Source organism: Ictalurus furcatus, chromosome 14 (genome assembly GCF_023375685.1).
Source record: "Ictalurus furcatus strain D&B chromosome 14, Billie_1.0, whole genome shotgun sequence".
Lineage (NCBI taxonomy): Eukaryota > Metazoa > Chordata > Actinopteri > Siluriformes > Ictaluridae > Ictalurus > Ictalurus furcatus.
Genome location: NC_071268.1, coordinates 27,840,994 through 27,860,681, shown reverse-complemented (window position 1 = coordinate 27,860,681; position 19,688 = coordinate 27,840,994). Strand labels below are relative to the sequence as shown.

The 19,688-nt window shown below is 41.9% G+C and overlaps 1 protein-coding gene across 3 annotated transcripts in view; it reads right to left on the bottom strand.

Annotated features, from left to right (window-relative positions):
- Positions 1–19,688, bottom strand: part of trappc9 (trafficking protein particle complex subunit 9) — a 247,495-nt gene that overhangs the window by 62,843 nt on the left and 164,964 nt on the right. For all 3 annotated transcript variants that reach the window (XM_053641882.1, XM_053641883.1, XM_053641884.1), the window contains one exon: positions 14,545–14,636. In XM_053641882.1, the coding sequence (XP_053497857.1) occupies positions 14,545–14,636 (92 nt within the window). The remainder of the gene's footprint in view (positions 1–14,544; positions 14,637–19,688) is intronic.

Here is a 19,688-nt window from a genome sequence, read left to right as displayed (position 1 = left end):
ACGATCTCGGGTCTGTAGCGATCTCGGTCTGTAACGACCTCGGGTCTGTAACGATCTGGGGTCCTGTAACGATCTGGGGTCTGTAGCGATCTCGGTCTGTAACGACCTCGGGTCTGTAACAAATTCAGCTTGGTAAATTCATTTACTCGGTCTCATAACCGAACTCAGCTCCGTAACAAATCTCAGCATATTACTGAATCTCAGCTCTATACCAAATCTCGGCACAGCAGAGGCACGCAGATCCGTAGCAAATCTCGGTACTGTAACAGCACTCAAAGGCAATGATTGTGAGAGAGGAAAATGAAAGAAAGTGTGAGAATGCTGCGGAACATTCTCTAATGGACTTTTAATGATGCCGTGTTAACGAGCTGTTCTGATGATGCTGTTTGTATTCTGAGACATTTTGCAGCAGTTATCACAAATCAATAGTCTACACACACACACACACACACACACACACACACACACACACACACACACGGCCTCATAGGGTAGTAACCAACTCCCCCTCCAAACACACATCACCCAAAAATACAACAGTGATGGGCCACATGCTCTCTCCAACAGACACACAAGCTCAAAGTGTATTACTGAAGACGATGAGTATGGAATCAAACACACACACACACACACACACGCACACACACACAACGTAGATCAACTTATGAAGGAGGCTATGACCAGCGCAATATAATGAAGGTGTATTATCTCTGCTGGAGCCTCACTGTTCCCACTGTGCCGACAGGTATTATCTATTCACACAAAGTACTCTCAGACACACACACACACACAGACACACACACACACACACACACACACACACACATACACACCAAAGGACAGTGACACACTTCTGGGAAAACTTCTACTCATCACTACACAGAATGAAGAAGCAAAATCTAAGAAGGAGTTGTGTGTGTGTGTGTGTGTGTGTGTGTGTGTGTGTGCGTGTGTGTGTTCTCCTGTGTGTCCCCTGTAAAACACATGCCACCTGTCGAGCATCAGCTGAGCTCCTCCACTGAATCTGCGAGTCAAATATTTATAAGAGTTTCACCGTGCATGCAAACACACACTGCTATAAATACAGCAGCCGTACAACCGTGTGTGTGTGTGTGTGTGTGTGTGTGTGTGTGTGTGTTCTGTACAGATAGAAAAAAAAGGACTGAAGGAAGGGAAAAATGCGACTGCATTAAAAAAGTAAGGTGGAAGGTAAAATGAGTAGCAGAATGCTACATGACCTGCTTTCCCTTTTATTGACAGTTTTTTAATCTCGTATGCTCAGTCACACTCAGAGTAAAAAAAACAAAACACTGATTAATCAATAAGTCAATAAAGATTCAAACAAATTAATTAATTAAGCAAATGGAACAGTTGAGGACGAGGTGCAGACGAAGGCGGTCTCTGTGTAAGCTCCGCCTCCACGTGAACGTCATATCACTCAGGGAGATGAGCTTCCTTATCTGTTCCATCTTTAACCACTTAACTCATTGCTCCGTTTAATTAGGTAAAATGGGAGGAGGAGGAGGAGGAGGAGGAGGGTGTGTATGTGTGAATATGTGTGTGTGTACAATTGATCCTGCTGCTTTCGCCACGTGAGGGACGCAAACGAACAAGAACGTCTCCGGAGAGAGGGAGAGTCAACACCGCTCACCATCAGCTAGGAAAGTGAGCAGGACGGAGCATTTGGAGAATAAACACACACACACACACACACACACACACACACACACACACACACACACATATTCAGATGTAACCTCCTGGTTAAAGTGCTATTCAGAAGTCCTGGCAGAGTTATGCCCACGGGGGCGGAGTTTGAGTAAAACAGAGTCATGGCTCAGTTATATACAATATTGACCTCTTGCGTGGTATCAGCTGGCGTGAGGAACAATATTAACGTCCCCTGAAACGCGCGGCGTTATTCGCGGTGTCGATGAAATTTCCACTGAAACAGGAAGTCAGGGCGGGACATATCGAGTGGCCCATCCCCCTTTTTAAATAGCCAATAGCGATTAAGCTTACCTCACAGCCGCACTTAGAGTTACTACCAAGGATTTTCATAACGTTATGGGCGGGACACTTCAGATTCTAGAGAGCGTTTGATCGGACAGAACATCTGATGAGAAAAACCTGAAGTGCAGAATGATGTCATCAGAATTGTCGATCCGTATCGGTGGTAAAGAGAGACTGTACATTTTGAATGCGTATATATATCTTCTAAATTTTGCCACTGTTTTGGAGCGCGCTAGCTTTTAGATAACCTTAAGGTGAACATATTTATACTAAATGCCACGAAACGTCACGTTTGACTTTAAGTCTAGTGCCACTGTCAGACAGTTCAATGTAAGCACAATATAACACACTGAAATGTTTGTTTTGGCTGTAAATACACTATGGGAAAACTATGGAATGCTATTTGAGGTCAATATTAAAACATACTGTAAATATGACCCGATTAAATAATTAATAAACCGTGGGCAGGTTCTCTTTACAGGAGAGTGCCTCGAACGAACCAAAAAAAACGTTTATTTTATTAATATGACAAATCCAAACGTCAAATTGAAAGCGTGATGAAATAACTCCCATCCAGCACACACGTTATGATTTCATGACCTGGAGTTTCATCTCACAGCTACGTTAAGTCGCGCACGAGTAAATGCAAAATAATAGGACGCGCTGGATCGAGTGCTATTTTATCAACTGCTGAATAACGAGCATCGATCAAGAATTTGTCGGATTAAACCAGTGATTAATGTAATAATTACAACTAGAACACCGAATACAGCCCAAAACGGCTTCGATTCAAAATGTCTCGACATCCGGAGGAGGTCTCGTCTCCCTGCAGGGAATCAACAGCTATCCCGTTTTGGTTTGATAGAAGTGGGATTAGGAACAGTGTGGAGGAAATGGGCTTTTAAAAAAAAAAGCGGCGTATCACTAAAGCGATAAGAACAAGCGTGTGCTGTGAATGGAAGGCGTGGTGAAGAAGAGGATGAGACAGTTTATATTATTCATATCATGATAACTTAAAAGCTGCATGCAGCATTTTCAGGGGGCCAAGCACTCAGACTCTATGGGCTAGAACTGTTGCGATCACAGGAAAGCAGAGCCATGACTTTAGGCAAAGGGATTCACGGCTGATTTGTAGTTTCACTCATGATGCGTATGTTTTGACCGCGGACAGCGTTGCAAGAAAGGTCGAGATGAACAAAAGGGCAGCAGGGTGGCATTGCTGCTGTAGCTGCCACTACTCCTGTGACTTGTGCTGTTGCCTGCTGCTACTTTGACCCGTGGTCATGATTGCTACTGCTTCATCTTGCAATTTAAAATGTATTTATATTTGTCATTCTCATCAGTCTGGGCCTTCAACCCATTAATCGGTGCCCAGGGAGAACATGCAAACTCCATGCACACAGACCGAAGAAGAGATTCGAACCCACAACCCTGGTGGTGCGAGGCAATATTTCTGGAAGAAGATGCCTACACACTGAAATCTGTTGTGTTTTTTGTTGTCTCCTGACATTATTTGTTCCTTTATAGAAGTTGGTGAGGACCACACAATTGTTATTTCGGAGGGTGTACTTTCTTTTTCCCACGACTGTTTATATATACACAGTGTATAATTGCTTTTCAATATTTATATACATTTTAGACCTGTCTTGATGAGACCATGATCTCCCACCCCCCAACAAGTGATATATCAAACCGGTCAATCCAGTTCAATTCAAGTTCATTTTCAACAATGGTCAGAAAATCCAGAAATCCAGATGCAAAATCAGATTCCCAATGAACAAGGCAGAGGAAACGGTGGCGAGGAAAAACTCCCTGATACGAGCCACTGGGAGGAACCAGACTCAAACGAGGACTGGGTGATAGTGGATGGTGGGATTATGAATCATTACAGTATACAGGTGTAGAAGAGGAAAGACGAACAGTACTGAGTGTGTTATAGTGTGAAGATTCCGGAGATGAGCGCAGGATTGATTACGGCAGCATGTCTATAATATCCAGGTGAGATTATCCACAGAATCCTATCTGGATGCAATCCAGATACAAGACCCTTGTGATGCTTGGGGTCGGTCTCTGACTACGCAGTTATCCAGAACCTTTAACAAAAAGCGGTTTCATGAAACAATCTTTTTCATCCTGTCCTTCTGTATCGCTCCATTTCCCCCCCCTTTTGCTGTGACCGAACATCTCGGTTCTCCTTCTGTCAGTCTTCATTCCTTTCATTCGTTGCATCAGCCAGAGCGGCAGGATCTCATAAGCTTGCCACTTTCTACTCAACATCTACCTCTCTAGCATTTCGCTTCCACTATATCCAACTCCCACTATGAAAAAAGTTCTGATTCAATTATAATTCAGCAGATGATATGCCCAAGCACTACAACAAACTTGCTGCATTTTCAATAATAAAACCAAATAAACAATACCAAGGCCTAAAAATAAAATAAAAAACCACTCTCTTCATCTTCTTTTCCTCTCTACTTCGTCCATATTTATCATACCCTGCCGTAATTCAGGAGCCGGAGTAGACAGGGAGGCTCCAGACGTATGCGCTACGCCGTGATGGACAGCACCTGGGTGACAACTCTGAAAAACAAGCAGATAAATCAGCCCGAGCCACGTCGCCGAGCTCCGCCCACTCTAGCCATCAGTCAGAATGATAGGCGTCTCCTGACACCGCCCTGATTTGTGCAATACGTTTGAGAGATCTGGAGAGAGACAGAGAGAGAGAGCGAGAGATAGAGATGAAGTATGTGGGCAGTATTTTATCACGGCACGGCGACAACCAGCCCACATCACTTTCTAAAAATATCCACGAGTTCTCTTCAGGTGAGCGGTGTTGACAGAATCTCTGCTCCTGCAACCAGGCTGGATGATATAATCCCTCATCTTTAGAAGAATGTGCCAGGTATCTCACGCAAAACAAGTCGATATGTAACTCGCAACGATATCGTACTCTAACTCGCCGAAACGCTGTTATCTTGCAATTAGAACCTCCGGAAACGTGATGAATCAGTTCCATTCCAAGCAAGAGATGGAACTTGTAGAGTCCAGACGCAGAAAAAGCAAACTGGTGAGGTTTGTATAAGATTCCGTACCAGACACTCTGGAGATATCATTTGCACTGTTTGTTCAGTTCATCTCAGTTACTGTAATTATGAGACACCAACCCGGAGACTCTCCTCGAACCTGTTCATGAACTTGAATTTCTAGAAACACGTACAACTGCGAAACTCACTTTAGCTAACTGTTATGAAAGCTAGCATTTAGCGATACTTACTAGAATCTAATGGGTCAAAACACGCTATACCAAATTTACACCAAGTCTGAATTCTGACTGGTCAGAAGTTGTTGATTAATTTATAATGAGTCTTTATTAATGAGTCTTTATTGGTCACGTATACATTACAGCACAGTGAAATTCTTTTCTTCGCATACCCCAGCATGTTAGGAAGTTGCGGTCAGAGTGCAGGTTCAGCCATGATATAGCGCCCCCTGGAGCAGAGAGGGTTAAGGGCCTTGCTCAAGGGCCCAACAGTGGCAGCCTGGGAGGGCTGGGGCTTGAACCCTCGACCTTCCGATCAGTCACCCAGAGCCTGGCAGTGCTGGGGCTTGTACCCCCGACCTTCCGATCAGTAACCCAGAGCCTGGCAGTGCTGGGGCTTGTACCCCCGACCTTCCGATCAGTAACCCAGAGCCTTAACCGCCAAGCCACCACTGCCCCCCATTTATCATTTCATTATTGATATTTTCCGTGCATAAAAGTTTTGCAGTTTCCCCAGTAACAAGCTGCCAATGTTTGATACAAAGGTATTGAGATAAATTAATGTAAATCCTGAAATTAGACCTTCAACTGATCGCTGGTGAGTTTAATAACAATGTGAATGTTTTTAGAAGGCAGAAACCTGAAATTACTGTAATTTCAGCGTGTTCTAAACACAAACCTGTCAGAGATCTAAACCAGAATTGGAGTAAAGGAGGATATGGAAGCTCTAGATGTATGTTCCAGGCAGTGATGGACTGAGTCTATGCCTACAACCGAGCAAAACCAACTTATACCAATGCCATCTTGTTGCAAGAACAGAACTCTGAAAGTTCCTCTCCTTCGCCCTTACATGTCAAATTCAGTTACGACTCACATTACGGCACATTATATCTGCATAGCGTCCGGGTTGACACTTTTGCTCAAAGCAACTTTCTCGTTAGCTGACTGCAGGGACTAGTTTCCCCTCCAGCAAAGAGTGGTTAAGTATGTCCCTTAAGGGCATCATGGCACAGAACAGCATACAATCACCACATGCTGCTCAGAATCAACCCTACTCAAATATAGTCATGGCATTTAATTCAGATTTATCCTGACACAAAGAACAGTGTGCTACAGCGGGGGGGTTCGGAGTATCGAACGCGTCAACGTTTGTTTTTCAGTAAATATATTTCGAATGAGGTTATTCAGACGATATCCACACCAGACATCAGTATTAACTCAAGAAATCCACAAATATAAAGAATTCACAACATTAAAGTCCGTAAATAAAGTTATGTGTAACTTCAGTGGGCCATCCTGAAGCCCACAAGCTCCTGTTTCTGTCGAGCAGACTACAAGTTCCTACTTTGTTCTTCCATAACTATTACCAGCCTGTCTAATAGTGACAGTTAAATCAATTATACCTACTGAATATTTACTATAGTTACAATTATATTTACTGAATTTATTTTACAAATATATTAATTCATTCATCTTCACTAAGCAATTTGGGGATATTTGGGGTTAGAGCCGAAGAATATCCTGGGTGTAAGGTGGGAATACAACCAAGTTCTCCAGCCAAGAGCCAGGGTAGCAGGATAGGAAGAGGGTAGAAATAGGGTAAGGATATGGTACGAACAGGGTAGGAACAGGGTAACAGCAATGTTTAGTTAAATGGACTGAATGGACTGTTCATTTGCAGCCACTGAATGTCCTGTCCATGCACTTCACCGTGCCATCTGTCTACCTTGGCACTGACACGGTACAACCCGCCTCTTCGTATGGGCAGCACTATCGAACACATCAGAAAAAAAGGGATGCGCTCTCAATGCACTCTTTCTCCTTCTATTTATCTCTCTCAGAGCCCTTTGTTTCCATTCTCCGACCTTTCTCCTCCCCCTCCCCATCCCTCCATCTTTCATGACCAAACATTTGTCTTTCCGTCCATCAGGGTGAGCTGAGTTCAGTTACAGTGTGTCCTCTGAGGCAGCCTGTGGATTTAACGGGTGAAGTCGTCATCATCTCTTTCGTCTCTTGTCTTTCTCAGGGCACTTGCCTAAACATTCGAAATTCTTCCAAACAGTCGCCCTGATCTAATCGATACGAGGTGTGCAGATGGATGTAGATTTCCGATTCGGCGCCTGAGGTGACTGCAGAGAATGAGTACTGTTTAGTTAGTGCTTGTTTATTCAAATAAAGATGAAGAGAAAAAGCATCATCTGTAAAGGACACAAGACCTGCTCTTTCCACCTCCTGTTCTCTCTGTCCTTCCTTTCTATTTTTCATCTCTTCCCCTGCTCTTTTGTTTGTCTACAAATTGCAAACCTTGGAATATATGGAACAATAATATACACGGTGTCCCAAAAGTCTCTATACACCGGGGATTTTGTTTGCTAGGACGACGTGGGTTGTGCCTTCGTCAGTGGATGTTTGTGTTGCGGACACCCACTTCTCAGTTGTTCCGCAAAACACTTCAGGTCTTTTTGAATTTGTTAATAAGTTTGGCGACGGTGTGGCGTGTGATGTGCTCGCCATGTTTCCTGTTCAAATCCATTCAAATCTCCAGAACATGTCATTTCTTCAGAGCTACAGCTCTGTCCTTTGGGTCAGTTTGCAACTTGTGGCTCAGACTGACATCACGTCTCTTAGATGATCTCAGACAAGTTATTTTGGCCCACACCCAAGGCTTTTCTATTCTCCCCTGACTAAACAACTGCACCGGGGGACGACGACGACACACACCAGGGTTCATTTCAAACAGATTAAGTGCTACATATGTAATAGTACCCCAGGCTATCTGCAAACGAACAGGTGAAGAACTCTTGGGGCTTTCCAAAAAAAGAATTCATCCAGGGTTCTTCAGCTGATCCATTTGGGAAAAGCCTGGCATTTTGTGCATTAACCCCATTTCTACCCAGTACAGTTATTTGCCAATTCCCCTCCTACTAGCTAGGTTCGACTTATGATGTGACATCTACTGACCAGGGAGGCTGGAGATACGGCCTCTGAAACCGCCTCATCGTATCAAACTGCTGCTCATGCTGCTTCAAAGGGCAGCATAACACACTTGGATGAACGTGCTATCTGGCCTCTTCCTCATGCCCTCACAGATGCCCATGATTGGCTACTGGTATTCAGATTGATAGTAATGGGAACACTTTTCTTAAAGGAAAACCCTTTGCTGTATGGCTTTAAGGATTCTCCCAAAGGAGTGGTGGGAAATTAAACCTTTTATTTGCCATCCCAAAGCACTTAATTGTGTCTAGGAACCAATCTCCAATCTATCTTCCCCATCTGACCAGTGTGTATTTGAGTATCAGCACATGGTTAATACCAGTCCGGAACAACGGCTCTGCGTTGGATCAGATTTGCCGTGTACATTATGCATGCCGTAAGCTTATGGGAGGTCACACGAATCTTGTACGTGAACACAAGACGCTGATCGTTTTCCAGCATGTTCCTAATCTTCACTGCTAATACTGGCCAAACACTATGAAGAGTGTGTCTGTATGAGCTGCTTGTACCTGGTTCAAACTGCCAGCATGCTGTTGAAGCAGGTTGTTCCCTTCATCCATCTCTCTACCTCTTTTCATTCTCTCTTCATCACTCTCCCTCACCCTCGTTCGGGAAACTGAAGTTGACAAATGGGGTTTACATTATAAAATAACCCGCACACGCTGTCAGGTAATTCTCCTATAAGTCATTTTCACTCGCGGCTTTAAAATATTCATGCAGAGTTACTTAAAATGAAACCATTCATGAGGCTCCATTGTCAGAAAAGTACATCGTGTTTCAGCGGTGGAACAGTCGCCTCCCCCTCCCGATACACACCCCACCTCCACTTTAAAGGCCTGTGGAGGGGCTGATCATCTACAGAGCTTGCGCTAAGACCCAAGACTAATGGTTTTGAAATTCAATTTGAGCAACACCAGCTGGGTTCATCTGCTGCTGTCACTCATCTCACGCAATTAAAGTGCTTCAGCATTATTTCTGAGATTGTTAAAGCTCTCCCTCTCCTCCAGTTTTAATGGCATTTCTCTCTCTCTCTCTCTCTCCTCATCTATTCATCCTGCTTCGGGAGGATGATGAAACAGGCTAGTGTCTCAGAGATGGCCCGTCGTTTGTCTCCCATAATTAGCAAGAGCAGTAAGCAACCTTCTTGGAAAACAATAGCAGTGGGGGTATGCATGCTATCTCAGTATGTGATAATGCAGAACACACCCAAACACAGGTGCAAAGAGTAATCAGGCACACATTATTTAACAAAGACAAACATATGATCACTGATGTAATGACGTTTCCTGTAAGGAGATTTTTATTTCACATTTATGGAAGGAGTCTCCAGTGTCAGAGCTTTGTAACTGTAACACTAACATTTCGCCGACGTCGTCAGGACAGAGGAGTGTACGCTTGCGATTTCTCAGTAACACAACAAACTGCGATATTTGTTTTTATCTTATTAACTTCAGGAGAGAGAGTGAGTGAGAGGAAAAAAAAAAGAGAGGCTGGCGAGGGAGGGAACGACTGTATGTAGCTGTGGTGGAGACCGAGCCACCACTAGCAGACTCCGCAAAACTTCCCTGAGGCAGTCGGATTACTCAACACCCTGCTGCGTACAAACCTGAGCTAGTCAAACACCTAGCCCAGTATGACTCAATACAACCGCACACCATGATTTACAAACCCGCATCAGTCACTTTACGGAACAATAAACGCACTGCTGCTACCCGACCAATAGTTTACAGTTTACAGCCCATGTCCTATGTATTTACTGTTCTGTTCGGTGGATTCATTGTCCTGCACTCGTCTCAAACTCTTCTTTATTTGCACTTTATGTAGTCTTGCATACTGCTCCGTGTTGAACCACGGTCCTGGAGAAACGACATTTCGTTCCAATGTATACATGCTATAAATGAGGAACGACAATAAGAACCCACTTGACTTGACTATAACATAAGTGGGAACTTCTCTCACAGACAGTTCACCACGTTGAAATTAACAAAACGAATATGCAAATATGATGTGTCGTTTAGAAATTGCAATCATTGGCACATCTCTGTGGCACCCTGCAGCTCTTGTGTTGCACCCACCGACATATTGGTTTCAAGATGGCCACCAGAGTCCAACCTGGTCTATCATTTGCTTTGTACTGCATGACATCTATCTCCACAGGCACAGGAACGACCTCCTGGATGAAAAAAAAAAAAATGCAAAGTCATGCCTGGGAGCTCATCGGGGAGCTGAGAGCATGACTGGCCACACTTCGTATGGAGGATTTACAAAGCAGAGGACGCAAACCCCATTAGCGTGGCGCTAATCAAAACTGTGCTGGGCAAACAAAAGTGCTCGGCTGTCCATTAATATTGTCAAGAACGGGTCGTCAACGTGACATCCGAGTGGAGCCATGTTTCCAAGGCGCTGGATCGGATTCTGTCGCTAATTCCAACAGAATTCCTAATAATGAAACATGAGTGCAATTTGAAAGAAGGAAGAAAGGATGGCAGAAGGCCTAAAGACCAATTAACATTAGATTGTTTTTCTCTGAAGCACTTTGTCAGCGGATGTTACTACATTTGAACAAGCTTTTCAGTCCACATTGGACTCATTAGAGGTGGATAAAATGGAGAATGAAAAAATTAAGAGTAAACTCATACATTTCAGCTGGTTCCTTACCTTGCCTGGGAGAACTGCTTTTTCTTAGCGTGTTCAACACTTTTTTCCCGTGTCATTCCACTTTATTACACAGAACTATTTATGGACTTTAATGTTGTGAATACTTTATATTTCCAGATGTCTTGAGTTAATACCAAAGTCTGGTGAAAATTTCATGTGCATAGCCTCATTGGAAATATATTTACTGAAAAAAATGTTGATGCGTTCGATACGTATTTCCCCCCACTGTGTGTGTGTGTGTGTGTGTATATATATATATATATATAGGCTAATTAAAGACATAACTTACCTTTCACTCACCAAATAAACATCTAGCATCTACTGTAATGAAATTATATTTTAGCAAAGTAAGTATTTTAACGTCTATACTGTACATATAATATAGCGCACCTTCAAATGAATGGAGTGATTATAAAACTCTCCAGTACTCTCACTTTCTGTCACAGCGTAACGCATATCACACAGCAAGCTGACTGCAATCCTTTTCTCTAGACCACGAGACAGAAAGAGGCATTATTTCTGACAGACTCGGCAAGAAGAGCTCGCTAAAAGCATGTTTTGTAACCGGAGTTCCTATGGCATGATAATGCACTGCTTTTAAGAAATAAAGCTCCTATTGTGAAGAGTGACAAGACAAAAGGCATTGGTATGCTCTTAATTCTTATTAATGTTAATCATGTGCGTTCTCAACAAAATGCTAAAAAGCAATGAAATGACATTTGGCAGCAGTGTGCTGATTAGAGAACCCCCTGCCCCTGCTGAGACCTAAAAACTAACATTGTTAAAAAATCAAAATCAAAATCAATGCAAGTCAGGAGGTGGATAGATAGCGTCAGGGCAGCATGTGCTCAGGCCAGCTGGTGTCCATTTACTGTGTGCAGGGGTGTACTGTATCGTGTAGCGATGAAGCTTAAAAGTCTCGGAGTTTTCAGTAAATAAATGTTGTGTGTTTTAATACATTCAGGCGTTTTTCCTTTCACTCGTCCTTGAGAAGATCAGTCCGGATTTCTCTATCCCTGGCCACAAGTTCCATATCCCCGTTGATTCCCAACCCAACTGTGAGATATATAATCTCTCCAGCACGTCTACCCCGGGTCTGACGTGGCTCTACCGTTAGCCGACCAAGGGGCATCCTTGTAAGGCAACAAAACCACCACAACTGGTTCCTCTTGACTCAGAGGAGCAGCAACTGCAGTACACTCTTATACTCCTGATTTCTGAGCTCCTCCGATAGCCCAGTAACCATGCGGAGGAACCTCGTTTCCACCACCTGTACTTGTAACCTCATTCCTTTGGTCTTTACCCAAAGCCCATGACATTGGTGAGGATAGGGCTGTAGATTGTCCAGTAAACAGAGTATAGTTACAGATATTCAAGGTTCTGACATCTTATTTTCAAATTTAGCTTCTTACCTGCAGCTTCTGTGGTGAAAAAAAGAACATTTCTAAACTTGGCCAGGACTGTATTTCGTACATGTGACAAATTTTCCACTACCAAAGAACCAATCAGACTGACTTCAGCCACACTTTTACACCGACCACAGACAGGAAAATGACTTCTTTCCTTTTCCCTGAGCCTCACTGCACCTGAGACAGACAGCGAGCAAACCATTTTTTATACACTGTTTATTTTAGTGCAGCAGTTTACAGGTCATATCAGTACGAATTAGCAGAGATCATGATTTACAACACCGATTTCTTTACTGGATGATGTTCCTAATATGGCTCACGGTCACTGGCCGTCCATCTGTTGTTTGTTGATTGTGTTGATGGTTTTAAATCAGCCATGCTAAAAAAGTATCAATGGATAAACAGTCATAAAGAGGTCATCCTCTTTCCCTGGAACTGGCACAGGATTCTCCCAGAATTTCCAATCCTACCTCTTACAGAGTACTTACCACTGATTCCCTGCATAAAAATGGTTGAGATCCGGGACTATGCGGGCCAATGAAAAGATACCATCAAGTTCCGGGAATCATTCAGTGACGATGCATCTGTATTTCACCAGAAGTTTCTACTCATTGTGGATTAACAGCCACCGTGAAGAGATCAATCGGTCTGCTCAGACATTTATATATTCTGTGCCATTCAGACGTTCTTTAAATTCGGTTTTCCAGGAAAACCTTCCTCACATCTTTACACTGCCCACCATTCGTCTTAAAACATTCTGTTTTTATTGTCGGCTTGAAAAAAAAAGTGGCGCCAACAGTTAATCAGACCACAGAGGGTAAATATAATGAAACATCTAGCAAAGTCCAGGAAAACTCCTTCCTGTCTGAGCTAGCATCCCGTGCCCTGTAGCTAGTCTGTAGTCTGATAAGCTGCCTGCATCTGAATAATTTACATAAATGCATGTGATTGGCTGAAACAGAGGATCTGCTACAGAAGCCGTGATGGTTCATTTTTTGAGAAATGGAGTCGTTGAACTATGGTTAGATGTTTTTTCAAACATGTTTATCAGTACTTTTTTCAAAAGCTATATTTTGCTAGATCTGCATCCACACAGGTGTAGCTACAGGACAGGCAAGGCAGGTAATTGCCTTGGGCAATGTTTTGATGGATACCAAGTCCATGAAAAACCTTCGATGTGTAATGTACACTGCTATACCAGGAACCTCCCTAAAGGGGGCCCCACCTGATTAGCATGTGGGATTTGTACAAGTTTATTTTGTATTGTTCAACTTTTCAAAATGAAGAACTTACCTGTCAGGAAGCCAAAAAAGAAACAAGAAAACAAGAAGAAGAGGAAAAGAGGAATCAGTGTTGTAGTCGGTAGTGTGGTGTAACAGTGTTGTAGTCGGTAGTGTGGTGTAACAGTGTTGTAGTCAGTAGTGTGGTGTAACAGTGTTGTAGTCAGTAGTGTGGTGTAACAGTGTTGTAGTCAGTAGAGTGGTGTAATAGTGTTGTAGTCAGTAGAACGGTGTAACAGTGTTGTAGTCAGTAGTGTAGTGTGGTGTAACAGTGTTGTAGTCAGTAGTGTAGTGTGGTGTAACAGTGTTGTAGTCAGTAGAGTGGTGTAATAGTGTTGTAGTCAGTAGAACGGTGTAACAGTGTTGTAGTCAGTAGTGTAGTGTGGTGTAACAGTGTTGTAGTCAGTAGTGTGGTGTAACAGTGTTGTAGTCAGTAGTGTGGTGTAACAGTGTTGTAGTCAGTAGTGTGGTGTAACAGTGTTGTAGTCAGTAGAACGGTGTAACAGTGTTGTAGTCAGTAGTGTAGTGTAACAGTGTTGTAGTCAGTAGAACGGTGTAACGGTGTTGTAGTCAGTAGTGTAGTGTGGTGTAACAGTGTTGTCAGTAGAGTGGTGTAACAGTGTTGTAGTCAGTAGAACGGTGTAACAGTGTTGTAGTCAGTAGTGTAGTGTAACAGTGTTGTAGTCAGTAGAACGGTGTAACAGTGTTGTAGTCAGTAGAACGGTGTAACAGTGTTGTAGTCAGTAGTGTAGTGTGGTGTAACAGTGTTGTAGTCAGTAGAACGGTGTAACAGTGTTGTAGTCAGTAGTGTAGTGTGGTGTAACAGTGTTGTAGTCAGTAGAGTGGTGTAACAGTGTTGTAGTCAGTAGAACGGTGTAACAGTGTTGTAGTCAGCAGTGTGGTGCGGTGTAACAGTGCTCACATCACTCACCCCACTGTAGCGGCGTGAGCTGTAGGTGCTCCAGGACGAGCTGGGTGAGGACACCCTCCACGCTTGCTTCGCCCTGCCTCTTCAGAGACGGGTACACACACACACAGTTAAGGAACACACCATTACACACACCTGAAACACTGAGTAACTCAAACACAGCCAAGGACAGAGGAGTGGAGGATTTAATGGAATGGTGAGAGAGAGAGAGAGCGAGAGAGAGAGAGAGAGAGAGAGCAAGAGAGAGAGAGAGAGGGAGAGAGAGACAGCGAGAGAGAGGGAGAGAGCAAGAGAGAGAGAGAGGGAGAGAGAGGGAGAACTGTCATTTGGGGAACAGCAAACAAACACAAGGCAAGGCCATCTGTCCTAAACACCTTAATCCACTCAGAGCAGAGTCCAAGTCCATAACAAAACACACAGACAGGCAGGCAGGCAGGCAGGCAGGCAGGCAGGCGCGCGCGCACACACACACACACACGCATACACACAGCAGCTCCTGGAGAGTGTGTTCTCATCATGAAGTCTACTCAGCCTGAGAGAGGCAGGACACAGCAGATCGCGGACTGACCGAGTGAACAGCGTGAGGTCGATCTGGGATTTAAGGTCCTGTCATGTTTCGATTCAATTCACTTTGATTTGATTTATTTCCATTATGTTTGTTTTGATTCAAACCAACCGGACTGAATGCATATTGCTGCTTGTTTATAAATGCTAAAGGTCTGAGCTAGTGCGTTGATCATCTGACTCCATCTCCAAACAGAGACAAAAACTGATACCATGGTGTCCCATACGAATGGAAGTGCCTGACATGCGGCGTGTCCCAGGGAACCTTGCTTGGACCAATTCTCTTCCTTCTCCTGATTGTTGATGCTGAACACAATATGCCCCCGTTCCAGTGTGGAGGTACAGTGATAACACAAGCCTGCTAGAGACCAGCCTGTAGCGGCATCCCACTCCTTCACAAAAACAACTGGATAAGACTGTCCACAAATCTTCAAATTCCGCCCGCTCACTCAGGTCCTCCATTTCCCAGACTGGCTACTCCCATCTCAACGCCAAATATATATGCACATATGCCATGCGTTTACACCCTGCTAACAAGAACTGCCGGTTACTATAACCCCACAGCTCCCTATTTCACTAAACCTTTCAACAATCACACAATATAACACCTATTTCTAGCCTGTTTACTTGTTATTATACATATTACCTTGTCTTTGTTTTTTAGACAATGCTTTTCATGGCAGGAAGTGAATGTGTGAATTCTTCTCAATATTATTAACTCCTCTTTATCTCCAGGTCACGTCCGGAGAACATTCGAGCTGGCGGAGCTAGATCCTAGTAAGCTAGCAAATTACAGACCAATCTCAAACCTTCCACTTATGTCTGAAGTATTAGAAAAAGTTGTGTCTGCTCAATTATGCTCCTTTTTGGCAGAATAATGGTATCCATGAAGAATTTCAATCAGGTTTCATCAGGCCCCGTCACGGCACAGAGACTGCACTTGTCAAAAGTACAAGTGACCTGCTTCTATCATCTGACCAAGACTGCGTGTCTACTTGATCTTAGTGCTGCGTTCGACACCACAGATCATGACATCCTCTTAGATAATTACAAAACTACATTGGTTTTTCAGGGACCGGTATTAAAACGGTTTAGATCCTACCTGTCGGACTGCTACCATTTTGTTTGTTTAAATGATGAGCTTTCTAACATAATGGCAGTAAAGTACGGTGTGCCGCAAGGATCGGTATTAGGCCCCCTGCCGTTTTCTTCATACACGCTGGAAATATTATCCAAAAACACGGGATTCATTTCCACTGTCACACTGATGATACTCAGCTACATATTTCTACAAGACCAGAGGACATTTCTACATTTTCCACGTTAACAGAACGTCTTAAAGACATTAAAGACCGGATATTTTCCTTTACTAAATTCGGATAAAACAGAGATATTACTATTTGGACCTAAAAATCCGTCCACAAAAGCTGTTAGAACACAATCTGCAGTTAGAAGGATGTACGCCTACGTCATCCACTACAGTTAAAGATCTGGGTGTTATATTACACAGCAACCCGTCATTCAAAAATCATATTTCCCAGCTAACAAAAACAGCCTTACATCTGATCTGTTTCTGACGCAGGAAAACTAGTCCAGGCGTTCATTATCTCAAGACTGGATTATCATAATGCACTGATAGGTGGTTGTCCTGCATCCTCATCCTCAATAAATAAGCTACAGTTAGTCCACAATGCAGCTGCTAGAGTTCTTATAGACACGGTCATCTCTGCCTGAAATGCAATGAACAGCAGCTACGCTAATCCTTCTGCTTTTGTTTCCTGCTCCTGGTAATCAGTGAATGTGCCAGCTTCAGCTCAGGACCATCCTCTATTAAGATTCCCGATGACGCCAACGCCTGCGAAGACTTTGGATGATACCAACATCTAATCGTCACGATCACAAGTCTACATGTGTTACTCCTGCGATAACGGTGGACCTGACCCGTTCTGCTCTCCGGACCTGCCTGATCCGTCCTGATGCCCTACTTCTAGCTGTAGTTCTCATCACTTGGAAACCACTCGCTGTTACTGAGGATGGTCCCATGTGGACAACGTAATGACACACTCAGAAACCATAAAGATGACATTGGACTGCAAATGATACGTTTGAACAGTTCTGGTACGATGTCTTGGGACTACAACTACAATGAGAGTTTTAGGACTGCTCAAACAGACTCTACACTCAAGTTTCCATCAGTAAACAGTTCAGAACTTATCACTATAATGAATTTCCTGGTTACACAATTGCACTTTTGGTTGTATCTTTTAGCACACTGTTAAAGGAGGGGTGTATTATTTTGTAATCGCACTATCCGGTGTCACCCAGATGAAGACGGGTTCCCTTTCGGGCCTTGTTCCTCACGAGGTTTTTTCCTCATATCTCGTCTCAGGGAGTTTTTTCCTCGCCGACGTCGCCTCTGGCTCGCTCGTTAGGGATAAATTAATCAATTTAAAATTTAGATTGGAAATGTATATATTTCTGTAAAGCTGCTTCGGCACAATGTCTGTTGTTAAAAGCGCTATACAAATAAAACTGAACTGAATCGAATTGAATTCAGTCTACGAAAGCAAAACATTTAATACTACTAGCCTACTACTAATACTAATATTAATACTACTACTAATTCTACTACTACTAATACTACTACTAATATTAATATACTACTAATACTAATATTAATACTACTACTAATTCTACTACTACTAATACTACTACTAATATTAATATACTACTAATACTAATATTAATACTACTACTACTACTAATTCTACTACTACTAATACTACTACTAATATTAATATACTACTAATACTAATATTAATACTACTACTAATACTACTACTAATTCTACTACTACTAATACTACTACTAATATTAATATACTACTAATACTAATATTAATACTACTACTAATACTAAAACTACTACTAATTCTACTACTACTAATATTAATATACTACTAATACTAATATTAATACTACTACTAATACTACTACTAATTCTACTACTACTAATACTACTACTAATACTAATATTAATACTACTACTAATTCTACTACTACTAATACTACTACTAATATTAATATACTACTAATACTAATATTAATACTACTACTAATACTACTACTAATTCTACTACTACTAATATTAATATACTACTAATACTAATATTAATACTACTACTAATACTAAAACTACTACTAATTCTACTACTACTAATACTACTACTAATATTAATATACTACTAATACTAATATTAATACTACTACTAATACTACTACTAATTCTACTACTACTAATATTAATATACTACTAATACTAATATTAATACTACTACTAATACTAAAACTACTACTAATTCTACTACTACTAATACTACTACTAATATTAATATACTACTAATACTAATATTAATACTACTACTAATACTACTACTAATTCTACTACTACTAATATTAATATACTACTAATACTAATATTAATACTACTACTAATACTAAAACTACTACTAATACTACTACTAATACCTATATTAATACTAATACTAATACTAAAACTACTACTAATTCTACTACTACTAATACTACTACTAATATTAATACTACTACTACTAATACTACTACTAATAATATTAATATACTACTAATACTAAAACTACTACTAATTCTACTACTACTAATACTACTACTAATATTAATACTACTACTAATACAAATACGACTACTAATACTACTACTACTAATATTAATATTACTACTAATACTAAAACTACTACTAATATTAATACTACTACAAATACTAGAACTACTACTAATTTTAATACTACTACTAATACTACTACTAATACTACTAAAACTACTACTAATACTAAAACTGCTACTAATACTGCTGCTATAAAGTATGTGAGGACTAACTCGTCTTGTGGACGTCCCACAATCCCACGGTGTTAAATGGGGATAGAATTTACTCAGGGCTTGGTGTGAACTTGGAATCACTCTCCCACAGGGAACAGTCACACTGGACACTCATCTGTCTTCTGCTTCTTTCTTCTCTGTTGGACATCCTGTCTTTGCTTGAGTTACATCTCTAACCTGTCTCTAACTCTGTCTACCCGTCTCCCTTTGTCTCTCTCTCTCTCTCTCTCTCTCTCTCTCTCTCTCTCTCTTCGTGGTGAACAGTCTGTCATTTTTATTCTAACAGTCCATCCATCATTCCTCTTTCTCTCTCCTTTACTTTCTCAATCGCTCAGTCCCTCTCTTTATCTCGTTAGTCTTCCTTCCTTCCTTCACTTTCCCACCTCTATCCTTTTCTCCACTTTCCCTCCTTTGTCTCCTACTGTCGCTTTTCCTAGTGTCTTCTTACTTGTTTACTTTATTACTTTCTTTCTCCCGCCCTCCCTCCGGTTTTACTTTAACTCCCTCTTGATCATTATTTTCCCGTTCTCTTTTCTATATGTTCTGTTATTTACTCTTCACACTCTTTCACGCTCTGCTCTCTCTATCCTTCCTTGTCCATCACAGCACTCGTGCTTTCTTTCCATCACTTTCACATCTCTCTTTCCATCACTTTCACATCTCTCTTTT